Raw genomic sequence first — 14,255 nt, forward strand, 5'->3', positions numbered from 1 at the left:
CTGTACCTTTATTTATGACAGCTCAAGTCAGGAGGCCATCTCTGAACACTCTCTCTGGAAATCGTCTGTTGTTTTCCCCCAGGCATAGTTTGTGAGGGAGAACTGGAGACATTAAATATTGGTGTAAAATCTTAAAGTTGCCAGCTCTACAGATGAAATGGAATATCCGACTGCACGAAGGCACACCTTGATATTGCAAAAATAAATAAAAAATCCTTAAAATCTCCAATAATCGCACTATTTTTTAAAACATAAAGGGATAAATGCGTATAATATTAGGCAAGAGTGAAAACGCCAGTGAGACAATTAACGTAAAAGAACAGATGCAAAATGACCACTATGGTCTTTCTGGTAGATTCTATAATTTGTACATAATCTAGCCTCCACGTGTAACATATAACATTAATACTATAGCATGCATAAAAGCTGCAGTGCATTGATATTCGGCTGTGGTATGCACGGACTGCGTAGTTTGCCTGAGTTTTACACACGTGACGCGAGACGCCGGCTAACTGGATTCTGCAGCGCGCCCTTATTGTCGCTCGTCTTTCTGGCTGCTACCTCGCCAGTTCGACCCGGGAAATATTGGAACCTATTCTACCGCTTGGAAAACGACTTGAGGCACCTTATAAGATTTAGATTCTGCAGTAACCGTAAAACTACTCCGACGGGCTAGAACGCAGATAAGGTTGAGGCTGACCAAATGAGTGGTAATGCGTCCGGAATATCTACATAGCCAAGGGCCCACCGGCAGTCGCAAACCACGTCATTGAGCTTGGCTCGACGCTCGCGGTCTGAAAAGAGATATATCTATAATAGGGACTGATCTTACGGAAATGCAACAGTGGTTGACGATTTTCGTACGGCTATGATTGTAACAGTTATGGGGATGGAATACCTGTGAACATCACGATGTTACTGAGGTGGATTCCCGTTTGGCTCCTGGGCACCTGCTCGCTACTGTGCCCACTGCTTGCTCAGGAACCACGGAGTGTGAAAATAGGTGAGTTTTTTGTAAAATGGTTCTCTCTATCATAGCTTGTTTGTTGGTTATATATCATAGTCAGGTAAATGATTGCTTGCTTCTCGAAAATTATTTTCGAATTCCCCGACTGACGGTAATGTATACATTTTTGGAAAATGATTCTTCCAAAGCAATATATCAATGGAATCCTTCGCAAGACAACAGAAAATAACTGTCTGATGATTCTGATGATTGACGGAGAATGTCTGCTATCATAAGCCAATACACTTTCCCGATAGTTCCAATTGTAGCCATTCTCCCAAAACTATTGCAGTCTAGATTTCAGGTTTGGTTTGTATGGATCGGAAGAATTGTCAATTCCATATGTCGGAGATGTACTGCACCTAGTGACGTGATGAAAGTTATCACTGAGGTTGGTCGCACGCATTACTCGTAGCCCATGAGGCGTTGGAGCCACAGGCCACAGTTTTATTAGCATTCCTGAAGAGCGATATACACGCCACGAACCTAGCAAACACCACAGCAGCTGACCGCATCAATTAACCATCCATCAGGCTGTGACCAATATGTACCCACAACGCTAGTCATGTTCGGAATTAAAACAAATCGGGCGCACACCCTAATGGATGAGGCTCCCTTTGGTAGCTTATTGACATGAAACAGAAGAACCGTTAGTTGCCCTGATGATCGCTGCTCAGTCAAGAAGGGTTCGTTTGCTTCATCGAACTCCCGCGGCAGTCTTAGGCGCCAGTGTCAGTTATGAGCGAACGGTCCTGACGTGATAGTCTTTCAGCTCTTTCGGACTTAGCATTCTGCATCTACGTCGCCTCAAAAAGTGATTTATTTAGGTTTTCAGGGTTTGTCAGGTTCTGCCATCGTCTTTGCTTTTTCCAATGTCAGATTAAACATGGCTTGTTATCAAGCAAGATGTGAATCATGTTTGGACCTTGCTGCATATTTTCTATTGCTTTATATCTTTAAGCTTTGTCTAATCAATGTCCTTGACACGTCGATTTCTGCCTTCAGCAAAATTACGGTAGGCTCTCGTGTTAGAGCATGATACCATCTAATGCCGCAAGAAACGGAGGACCATATCTCTAGTAATGATCGTCGCAATCAATACTGGAAATCCCTACCCTAAAACGACTTGAAAGTCTTCTGACCAGAGAGATCTGCACACTATAAACTAAAAACTTGGTGTGTTTACAGATGACGCTGCCTGGAAGCGCGTTGTAAAATGCATGTTCGAGGATTACAGATTCCTCTCATGGCCATAAGTACGATTCCCGCTAGCCTTAATGGACTATTAAGTACTGCTATGACCGTTATATCCGACCCAACTAATCGTGGACCACTTAGAGGTGCATCTTGTCGGTACTTAGTAGAGATGGCATGAAATGACTGTTAAAATGTTCCTACTGAATGCCATGAATTTCCAAACTGGTGTAAGTGAACTACTGAAGAGAGCGCGTCATTGTCTTGACCTAGATTGATTTATCTGTGTATATCCATTTGTTGAAGTCAACTATATCACGGCCTATGTATTATTGACAAATGTCATGTTGATATCAATGCGCTTCTGTGTTTTGTGTTCATCGAGCTGTACTTGAAGTATTGAGATGTATGTTTCGACTGTTTGAATTATTTTTATGTACTTTTTGTTTTTGTTATTTTGTCTGTGCAGTATGTGTCCTAGTCTGTATAGGCTGGCAGTAACAGTACTTGAGTGATTACACTGCATGCTTGCTTGGGCTTTTGAACTACGGATATGAATGATGTAGTCAGCATATGTTCGAGAGGGATATTCGTTTTGACACTGGTTGTTAGATCAATGGGTATTTTCCATCGATAGTGCCATTAACCTGATAAGTCAGACTGGCCTTAATACCGGCAAGACAAACAATGATATCTATTGGCAATTCCAGATGTCATGATAATTACCAAGCGAGATTGATATCTCTGCCAATTGCAATAATGGCTAATCCATTTTTGAAAACATTGGATTCGGTCCAACATAAAAGGCAAAATATTGATTTTTTTCTCCATGTGGGTCACCGATTTCTGCATGTTCGAGTGCTTCATGTCCGGTTGATCGTTGTAGCATTGTACTACTATATGTCTTGCACTGCCCAATGTCGTCCACTTTGCGTGTTTTCAAATGATACGTTCTCATGAGGAATGAATCATCCCTAGTGGTGTTTGTCTCAACATAATTTTGTGTCCAGGGATAGAGGAGAATGAGCATCTAAAACTCGTAACAACAAATGTCCAGTGGATATCACGCATGATGTAATTTATATGTATTTTGAAGCTGCGTAATTTGCTACATTGCACGAACGCTAGTAGACTTTCCCCCAGTTATTTTACCGTGCTTGATTTGCAGACTTTAGCTACTTTGGAAACTTATAGGAAAAACTTACGGAGTCTATGTCTTTGCAGTGGAACGCACTATATGGAGAAGTGAACGACAATAGGTCACCTTGTCACAATTCTTCACCACAGACTTCAGAATAAACATTTTAATGCATTCTTGCACGGCGTTAAGCAGGCGGAGTTAAAAGTTACAGACCATGCACGAAGAGCTAATATTTCTTACCATGGGCTAAACATTTGACTCTGTCCTTGAGTTTTCAAGGAAAATGGCGTTTTGAACAAACTGTGCGACGTTGGGTAGCGCTACGTTAAAAGCGATGCCTCGAACCCTGCTAGGTCCGCTGTATGAGAAAATAAATAAAATGTCAAAGAAAATCCTGATGAACGCAGCAACCCCGTGGATAATACCCTGGAGATCTACCAATAGGTACATGTACCTTTGCTGAGCTGTTAATTATACGGGGATTTCCCTGCCTCATACAGCGAGCCTCCATCCACGATCTGTCCTAATCCCTGTGCAGGGAGCATATACCATTTAAAGCATGAAATTCTTCAAAGAAAACAGGATTTAGTCAGATGCAAAAGTACAAAGGTTGACTTTTCAGCAGTATTTTCCAGGAGTATTTTGCTCCGTTAAGGATTATAATCGTCAGGAGTGCGTGGGTGTTCTCTCTGGGTCTCCTCTTTATGACGCCGATGCACGAAGAATTATTTTTGCAACATTTCTATGACATTCTAAAGCTATAGTGTACCGTCAACGAATTTGCCTTAAACTCATTTAAATAAGCACAATTATGGCGTTAAAAGAACTAGCTTAAGATTATGATGATCTAAAGTTGAGCACCTTGAGTTGAACATAAAAGAACTCAATTTTGATCTTCGACTTCAGTATACCCCTGGCTACCCCTGGCTTCCTTGAGATTATTTTTGAACTTTTTTGAAGACTAAGTTGAGAAAAATATGTTTTCACGGTCCTGAATATGTCAATGAACCGCAGAACTTCGCACCGCCCACGCCATCTGCCCTACATGAGATATTTCGTTAGTTTATTTTCCAAAACTTCACAGTCTCCTTGAAATGACTCACTTCTCCTCTTGCGCAAGTCCCTGGGCCCCGTGGGTCAACTCTTTGAGGGGTTTTGTATCAGGCAGTTCTCTATATTGTTTATGTCAATAATGAATGAAACTTGTGACTCATCGTCCTGGTAAACATGGAGCCGCTTTATCTTAATTGCAAAGTACGTCGTGGGGATTAGATAATAACATCAATGGAACAAACTTGTTTATGACTGTTGTCAAATATTGGGCCAGCAGCAATCTTACGCTTACTGAATATGAAAAACATATCATCGTGTGAGCTCTGAGTAGATCTGAATGATTCAGGGTCTTTTCAAAACTAAACCCGGTGAAAATTATGGCAAGATAATTCTTATTTTTATTTTAAAGTTGCACACGTATACCATTAGCATTACAATACTCGACCTACAGATTCAGAAATGTCTAGCGCCTACACTTAATATAGTAGTATCAAAATATGCGTTTAGTCCTCTTGACACTTCCACTCTAACAATCTTAATAGTATACCATTAGCATTACAATTCCCGACCTACAGATTCAGAAATGCCTAGCGCCTACACTTAATCTAGTAGTATCAAAATATGAGTTTAGTCCTCTTGACACTTCCACTCTAACAATCTTAATAGTATACCATTAGCATTACAATTCCCGACCTACAGATTCAGAAATGCCTAGCGCCTACACTTAATCTAGTAGTATCAAAATATGCGTTTACCCCTCTTGACACTTCTACTTACCTTTTATCGTTACGTAAGGCTTCAGTTGAGCGAGGGGTTCTGTCTGATCGATAGAAGCCATTACTGTGCGCAAATATGCCATCACTAATACTGGGTATTAACTACCACTGAGTGAATATTGTCTTCCAGCGGGTAGTTTGTCTTTTAAACAGGTCAGCTCGGAGTCGCCACATGCCTCCATCTCCAAAATCATGACTTTCTTTCGAGATCTCGTCAGGGCATTACATCAGCGCTTAATTGACATGACACATTTATCACAGTTGACCAATCATTTCTGGATCTACCGGACTTCTCATCACTGCGCCCCAAGTGTCAGCTTTGGGTGGTGGAGAATGAACCATATTTGATTACTGTACTGACCAGCTTTAAGCCTGAAGCGATTAGGTTCGACCGCCTATACCCGCACCGCATCAAGCTGTAACTGTAACAGAATAGCAACGTTCTTTTATTTACAACCAAGTATCTACAAGAGCAAAATTGTGTAAATACTTGGTTGTGAATAAAAGAACTTTGTTATTCAGTCTTCATTCGTCAACCTGATGAAATCATTCACGGATGTAACTGTAACAGTTTTTGACTAGCCCGAGGAATCAAGATAGAATTACGAAGATCGGCTTGGTTGCTCTTCGACGATTTGAAATATTTTAAGTGTGAAAATTACGTATGCATTTACGTATTAAGTATACTAGTCTAGACTTCAGCAAACAGTCTATTGCCGAATGGAATAAACACAGTAATTCTATAAACCTAATGATGCATTTTACCGTTATTGCATCAGACTTGTTATTGATTAACTCATACCATATTCACTGCTATAAATAGAACGCATTGATGTCGTAGGTGACTCTGTCATATGTGTCTATAATCCATGGCGATGAAATAAGGGAAATCGTAAAAAGCCGTGTATTTGGCGGAACAACTTTATCTCCACTGCGCAATATTTTGCCCAACCATGCGGGCCATTTCAATAGTCCTGGCGGTCACAGCTGCGCTATCGTCGATGGGCTACCCCACGAAAATGTCGATGTAGGTCCCCTGTGTCACAAACCTCTAAGAAATTCGTTAATGAAATTTATAGATGGACTGTTATGTCTACGATATACTGTAGATTTAGAAACTGGTCTAAGTGGAAAAGACCTGACAGGAATGATGTGTAACCGAGAATACTGGAGAAACTTTGTAGACGCTTCAACTCGTTAGAGTATGATTGTATGTATGTATGTATACTGTAGATTAGAAGAGGGAAGAGACAAGTTTTCTGCATTTCAACTTTAGTTATCTAACTCAATGCAGTTAGGCCATGTTGGGCATAGATATGCGATAAAAACATTATTGATTGATCGATAATGCAACTCTCAAACGTTAAAAGGAATCTGTGAATTGTAAAGTTATAGATGTCTGTCTGTCATATATACTTTCATCTCGACATCATTTTGTAATCATTTAAGTTTATTTTGCACTCACTTCTAATTTTGTATTTATATATGGTTACTGGTGGCGCTAATAGTAATAGTGTGTGTGTACTTGTACATGTATGTGTACCATCACTATGCCTGTAATCGTCTCTACATTTCAATAGGATATGTATAGATTGATGTTCAACATTATTCGGGACAACAAGATGCTGTTATGTTCCAATATGAAGTAATTTACCCGAGGGTATTCATTGATTGGGGCGTCTGGATTAGATTATGTCGCACATTGCATCGATAAATGCAATCAGGTTAAATCATGTGGGTTTACGCGGCAAATACTCTTCTCTTGGTTTTAATTTCGCGCTAATGGGAAATGGAGTGTTCGCGGTGATAAAACGGTCGCCGCGAAAACAACGAACATAAAGCTACCGCGAACATTTTTGCATTAACAGTATTCTCCAAGAGCTGGCGCCCAAGCAGTAAATAGGCCATGTCTTAATGTTAGTACATGACGCATCTACAATATTTTAAACTTTTAACACAATGATACTATTCTCTATCATTATTCACTGAATACAATTATTGGACATTGACCGTAATATTGTAAACTACTGTATGATTCTATAGTATCCAATGTTGCGTTAACAAGACCCATGATCTCCTCCCCTGAACTCTTGAGAAACGGCTCAGGTCGAAGAGTTGTATTTCATGGATGAATAAAGGTTTTAAAAAACCCAGAATATTCGAATAACGAGAATTGAGAAATATGATGACAACTTTAGCTATCGCCCATATTTGATGGTTTAGTTTTATCACGTTTTTATTAAACGATTTAAGGAAAACACGACCCTTTTGTTGACTTTCAAAACATGTCTTGTTATCCATACTTCTGTGTGCAATGCATGAAATATCTACCAACAAAGAGACAGAGTGTACAAGGTAACAGTTACTCAAGCAACAGGTTAAAATTTGGAGACTGTCAGGTCAACGTTTCAGATATCATCTGCTGTCTTTCGACAGTGACTGGAAGAAAATCTGGATTTACGAGGTTTTCATACAAAACTCCGAATAAATCCGAAATACTAAAATGTCTGACCGTTTGCAAATTGTATCCAGCTGCTAGAGTAACTGTTATCTTATGTATATTATAACCTGGATGGCTAATCTTCATCGACGTAGATAGGGTATGCAATGATCCTCGTCTCTTCACCAGCTGCTCTGATAGCTGACGCAGAAGTTTATACGGCCGAGCGAACTGCCTTGGAGCTGGCCGTGCAGTATGTCAACCTGAACAACATCATTCCCAACGCCACTCTGGAGTGCATTATCAACACCACCAGGGAATTGGCGTTCTTCGAGATGGTGCTGCAAGGTAATGGCAATTGTCTTTTTTCCACAAATGGTTCCAGATATTATAATATCCAGAGCTCACATTTTCAAACCAGGGCTAGGCCGAGCTGTTTGTGGGAACGAAAAATAAAAGTTTATGTAACAAAATATACACAAATTTCGTTCATTAGAGATGGTCCTGCAAGGTTATGGCAATTGTCGTTTTTCACAAATGGCTCAAAATACAACATCACAATATTCAGAGCTGACATTTCCAAAACTGGGCCAGGTTGGGCTGTTTGCGGAATGGAAAAGAAACGTTTATATCAAGAAATATACACACATTTAGATCATGACTACCGGTATATCATCAAAACCACCAGGGAGCTGGCATTCTCCGAGATTGTCCTCCAATGCAATTGTCGTTTTTTGCAAAGTAACAGTTACTCAAGCATCTGAATAAAATTTGGAAACGACAGCATATATATGCTATCTCCCTCGTCAACGACTGAAAGTTCTTTCCGTTTCCAACTCCAATCAATTTGATTCAAGTAACTGTTACTTTAGATATCTAATTATCTGGATGTCAACGAATTGTTTTATACACCTTTTTACAAATAGGTCTCAAATACAATTGTACAATAGATATTCAGAGCCCAGGATCACAGAAAATTAGAGTGATTGTCGAGAAGCATACACAGATTATGTTCATATGTTGTCGTTTACATTGTAACTTTCGTTCTCACAGACTTCCCGGCTGAGCACTGGTGTAGAAATATAGTGACCCTAGCATAGTACAGAGCCGTTAAATTTTGTGATGTTGAACCAATAAAAGCAACACAGAATGACCCTAGGCCTACTCCAGCGCCATAGTCCGTCTGAATGCTGCAGTCGACGCCTGTGTTGTCATTTATCAATATTTGATGCTTATTGGTTCTTTGTATTTTCTCTATTCCTCCCAACATTCGTGAGCAATGAAGTTTGATGGCTTCCTAAAAATGCACATACCTCCAGGGGTTTTGGCTGTAAATGTTTCAGCCAGACGTTATCTGACTTTAGCAGATGTGTTCGATGCCAAACGTTTTATGGTGTCATTTCCAGTAGACGTGATAAGACAGCGGATCTTGCAGATCATAAATCAATGTCACGTGTCGCAAATACATTTTGGTGCAGATCACTCACTTCTCTTATATCCTGGTAATTCTTTACAAAAAAAGTTATTCCTTTAAATTTACTACTGACAAATAATTTCCCTGTCCCTTTGTATTCAATAGAGGAAGTGAAGTAGAGTCAACTACGGTAATGGTCTCACTAATAGCTTTTCCAGACTGTATAAATCCTTGTTTTCTAACAATATCGACCGTCTGTACGCAGAACGATAATGGACCAACAGAACAAAACCTCCAATTGCCCCCGCCGCCGTGGAATGGTGATAGATAATTTCTACGTGCTGTTGTTGTTCGATCTCTCCTCTTTAAGAAGAGGATTACAGCGTTATCCCACTAGGCTTAGTTATTCCCGCTAGTGTCGCCCTTATTTTTCATGATATCCTTTATTGGTTTCATCGATCCAACAGAATGTATTGCAGAATCTAGCTGCGGCGACCGTTGGAGGGCTTCTCTTGCTTGCTATGATGATATTAGCTCTATCATATGGCTCAAGTATAAGACTGCAAGCAAGAGAAGCTCTCCAACAGTCAATAATTGAGAGTCTGCTATCAGTAAGTATATTTAGCGTTGTTAAAACCAAAACTAACTAGTTCATAAAACACGATGAGAAAAAAGGATGACATATCTAAAAGTGACCCATTGATGTTCGCTGTCCCTCTGGCGTGTACGCGCGAGATACATGTACATATAAAATACAAAACGGCACCGGTGTGTTCCGTATTACCCGATCAAAGTACCAGCCCAATCGCGGGTATTTTATTCATGTCATCATCATCTTGTCGTGAGAGTGTCACGGATGTCATACCAACCGACAAAAACACACCGTTCAATGCGAAATGCGCTAGAAGCTGAGACTATTGCAAATTTGTGTCCTCGAACAAAAAGTTGTAGCAACATCAATTGCAACGTCCGATATTTCCTACAGTGGTGCAACCGGTGCATGCGAAGCGCGTTCGAATCATTCTATGGAAGCCCGTGTGATACAAGTGAAAGACCGTGTGATAACCTAATGTGACTAACGTTGGGAGTGGAGCAGAGTGAAACATTTCGTTAGGCCAAATCTATAGCTTAAGGTTGTATTCGGTCAAATCTATAGCTTAAGGTTGCGTTAGGTCAAATCTATAGCTTAAGATTTCAATAATGGAGATTTAAATTGGCATGTTTGTTGCTTGAAGCGTGTCACCAGTCTAGGAGTGGAGTGCACGCCATTATTGGTCCCGTGGGCTCGTCTGCTGTCAAAGCCGTCAGCTTGGTCAGTGGAGCAGTTCAGGTGAGTCCCACCTCATCACTTACCAGCAAAACTCCTGATGCGACCTGGCAAAAGTAGTTGGAAACTTTTAGCCGGTATCATTGGACTGCATTTTACACTATTTTGTTGCTTCCTGGCTTTAACAGTATATCGATAATGAACATCATTGTTATCATTGTCAAATGGTATTCGGGTCAATGTGGCATCAGTACGTTAAGAGGACTAGATCATTTCTTTAAGTGCCGTAGGTGAGTAGATAGACGGGATTTTGGACGACCTTTAGAGGCCAGTCAAATCTGGATTTCCTCAACCACTCAGGGAAATAAGGAACAGTAGTTGCTGAGAACAGGTGGTTGCTGGGGATAAGATGGGACTAATTATATAAAATGAACTGGAATGGTTTATCAAAGTAGCTTGTGACTGGAGGTGGTTGCCTGCGCCTGGCCAGTTTTGGCTGTATGCAGTCATCCAACTGTCCGTAAGAAGTTACTGTCTGCCAATACCCGATACCATCTACTAATCTGTACATAGACTTGCCATCTTGTTAAGGGTTCTGATACACTCTAACGTTGATCTTACGTCTCCGCTGCTAGATACCACAGATCGCGCCGGTGGCTACCGACCCCATGCTGGTCAACCAGCAGACCTACCCCTTCCTGGTGCGTCTGTCAGCCACAGACACCGTGCAGAGCAGGGTCATCGCTGACGTCATAGACCACTTCGGCTGGCAGCAGATGAGCATTCTGACGTCATCGGACGACTACGGTGAGTCAAATCAGACATGTCATTCGTACGTGAGTAGTTTCATCAGGTTGGTAAATCACTGAATAAAAAGACAGTGTCTTTGTACACAACCAAGTGTTTTATTCAACCGACGTTTCGTATACTATCTGTCACCTTCCTCAGCTCAGGGAAATTCCGACTGGACTGGTTCACATTGCTCTACAGCATAGATGTCGCTGCACGTTTGGGAACGTATCTATAAGCAGCGATATCTATGCTCTAGTTCAATGTGCCCTGAGAAGCGGCAGATGATCACCGAAACATGGGTGGAGTAAAACACTAGGATGTGTACAAAGAGTCTTTTTATTTATGCACGTCATTACGATAATAATACCCGCCCGTTATCAATCTGATTTGTACGAGTTATTGCTATGCCTAATTCGATGTAATTTTTTGGGATTAATAATAAGAAGTGCAGGGTAACATCCACTTCATCAGCTGATGGGATCGAACTTTATCACACAAGTCCTTCTACATACCTGCCGCCTACCAAAGTGACTAAGATATCTGAGCTGCTTTCTTCGACCCTTTTATCTCAGAACCATTACTGGCGCTCAGTCAAAACATGTTAATCCTAAAAGTACTTTGAATTATTTCATAGTTGCCATTGTCAAATGGTATTTAGGTCAATGAGGCGTCAGTCCATTATCAGGACTAGATCGTTACTGTAACTGCTGTAGGTGAGTGGATAGATGGGATTTTGATTGTTGCTTGTTTCGTTTGGACGACCTATTTGGAATGCCCACCTATCATCAAGTCATCTAACTGCGTGTTAGACAATTGATTGGGTTGGAAATGAATACAAATGGTTGCAGATCGATAAAGGTTCCGAAGTGCTGGTCTCTAATGCTCCATTTTTATAATGAAAAATACCTGACGGGCCAGGCATCGATTCTGATGCTCTATTTTTGCGATGAAATACAGCTGACTGGCCATGCCACGGTCGATGCAGAGGGAAGTCATTCACCCTGAATATGATGACGTCGTCTTGTTCTCTTTAGCATCTTATATATTCATCAAGCAAGCATGTACTACCATATTTCTTCGTCCTTGCTTATTCATTATCTCAAACAATCGTAACTCTTAGTTTGTGGCTTCTCCTTGATAACTGCTCTTGTTTTGTGCCTCTCCTTGCAAGAGCTTCAAGATATCAATCAGATATTAAGTTCTATATGCACAAAATGTGTTTTTAGCATGAATGATTAGGAGATGCTCCCTTTAATATTAATGTTGTTATCGTTTCCCCTCTTTCCTAGTCTCGAGGGAAATCCCAGTAATCATAATGACAGCAATCAAATACCACCGAAGCATTATAAGCAACCCGGCGTCCAATAATGAAAATGGCAAATTCATTTTTTCCAGATAAATGCGTTACTATCAACCGCAACAGCAGAGAGATCAACTACGCACTCCTTTATAATGCTACGGTCACATTTGCGCTTGTGCCCGTAGGGGTTGTAGCCACGACCGGGCCCTGTAACCACAAGTTTGTCCCGGTGGACTGCCGGATACTGAAGGGGTACCTATCGGTGTTCTCACGATAAGCTTACGGCGTCTATCTGTTGTCCCGGGTTGATTTCCGAGTCAAAAAAATCCCGGGGCCCGCCGTGTCCCAAAATAGCCCTGTAGCCACAGGGTGTCTCACAGGGCCACGCAGGGGTCACGCCCGAAAGTGCAAAAAGCAGCCCGTAAACTACCCGACCTTTTCCAGTTGTGGCTTTAGACTCTACGCCTGCTTGAGTGTACACGGGATCAATGGTCCCTTTGTAGATTTGATGAGCGACTATTTGTCAACTATTAGGAAGTAAAGCCTGCATCATGATTTGACTTGCACGTCGCACGGCTGCTGGTTATACTGGGAACGCTAAGGGCCTAGTCACTTTCATCGTACGATCATTGCCAGATCGCGGACTGAGGGCATTCTTGAGATAGTCGTGCGCGTGTCGTCCAAGATTCAGCTGCTTTGTTACAGAAAATGTTCAAATTCAGATCCTTGTCGGAGGTTGGTTTCTGTCACAGCTTGCTTTAAAATCGTACCACATCAAAATCGTACCACTTCATACGACTTCATTCGACGAATCTGACCACCCCTTTACGTATAAATGAACTCCTTTCGCAACACTTGCGGGTTAGCTGGCACCTTATTTTGATGGACATTCGGGGGCATTAAGATGTGAGTGTTTCTCAGTAGCGCACACAAAAGATGACACCAGGGAATAATTTCTGCTTTTAAGCTATATTTAGATGCCCCTTTTGCCAATAAAGTCGACACCGAGTTTTTGTCATCGATCCTGTACCTGACCAATACATATGTGTGAGCTTTCATTGTGTTTGTATGAGTTATTAACACCACAACGACCGGGAACGACAAGATGCACATTTCCTAATGCCTCCGCCTGCAACATATTTACTACGTTACCAATGTTCACACCTGCCTTAATCATCGTATATCATAAAAAGTTCTATCACTTTTTCATTAGAAACGCCATATTCACGTTAATCAGCAAAAAGGCCCGCCTAGAAAAATGACAATCGTAAAACATTGTCATAAAACGACTACGATATCGATATGATGTCAAATTGATCTACACACATACTGAAGATTACATGGCAGTCTTTTCTCGGTTCTACAATGCATATAAACCTTGTTGAATATAATATATACACTCAGCCAAAACGTTAGGAAATTTTATTTGATCAATCGTATATATCTTCGGTATTACTTCAGTTGTTTAGTATTATGCATCATTCGAAAGCTTAGTTATTAGCCTTTTAAATGAACCTTCATTCAAAGGTCGAGCAGAAGAGCTGACTATACGAATGCGCCACAAAACAAACATGCCGAAATGTCCCTATCAACACAGTGCCTGATACGAGTTTTTTTAATGAAATAACACATTATGATAATAATCTGTTTTGTTTTGTTTTGTTTTATCTAGATCTCCATTAGTGATATACAATATGCACTATTCTTCCTGGAGTCCCAATACAAATAAATAAAATGAAACGAAAACTATACAATTGGTTAACTAAGAATTCGACAAAACAAAACAATTGATAATAATTATGATAGTAATTAAAAGACAACAGACATACGATCAACGGAAATTTCGGCACTTTTCGTTCGTGACCAAATTTC

The 14,255-nt window shown here is 40.7% G+C and overlaps 1 protein-coding gene across 2 annotated transcripts in view; it reads left to right on the forward strand.

Annotated features, from left to right (window-relative positions):
* The first annotated feature begins 464 nt into the window (after positions 1-464).
* LOC136440093 (glutamate receptor ionotropic, kainate 3-like) overlaps positions 465-14,255 on the forward strand; it is a 35,745-nt gene continuing 21,954 nt past the window's right edge. The window contains exons 1-4 of one of the 2 annotated variants that reach the window (XM_066435894.1): positions 465-1,003; positions 7,800-7,958; positions 10,260-10,354; positions 10,927-11,098. In XM_066435894.1, the coding sequence (XP_066291991.1) occupies positions 913-1,003; positions 7,800-7,958; positions 10,260-10,354; positions 10,927-11,098 (517 nt within the window). In that variant the 5' untranslated portion in view covers positions 465-912. The remainder of the gene's footprint in view (positions 1,004-7,799; positions 7,959-10,259; positions 10,355-10,926; positions 11,099-14,255) is intronic. The other variant, XM_066435895.1, reaches the window with a different exon arrangement.

Source organism: Branchiostoma lanceolatum, chromosome 8 (assembly GCF_035083965.1).
Source record: "Branchiostoma lanceolatum isolate klBraLanc5 chromosome 8, klBraLanc5.hap2, whole genome shotgun sequence".
NCBI lineage: Eukaryota > Metazoa > Chordata > Leptocardii > Amphioxiformes > Branchiostomatidae > Branchiostoma > Branchiostoma lanceolatum.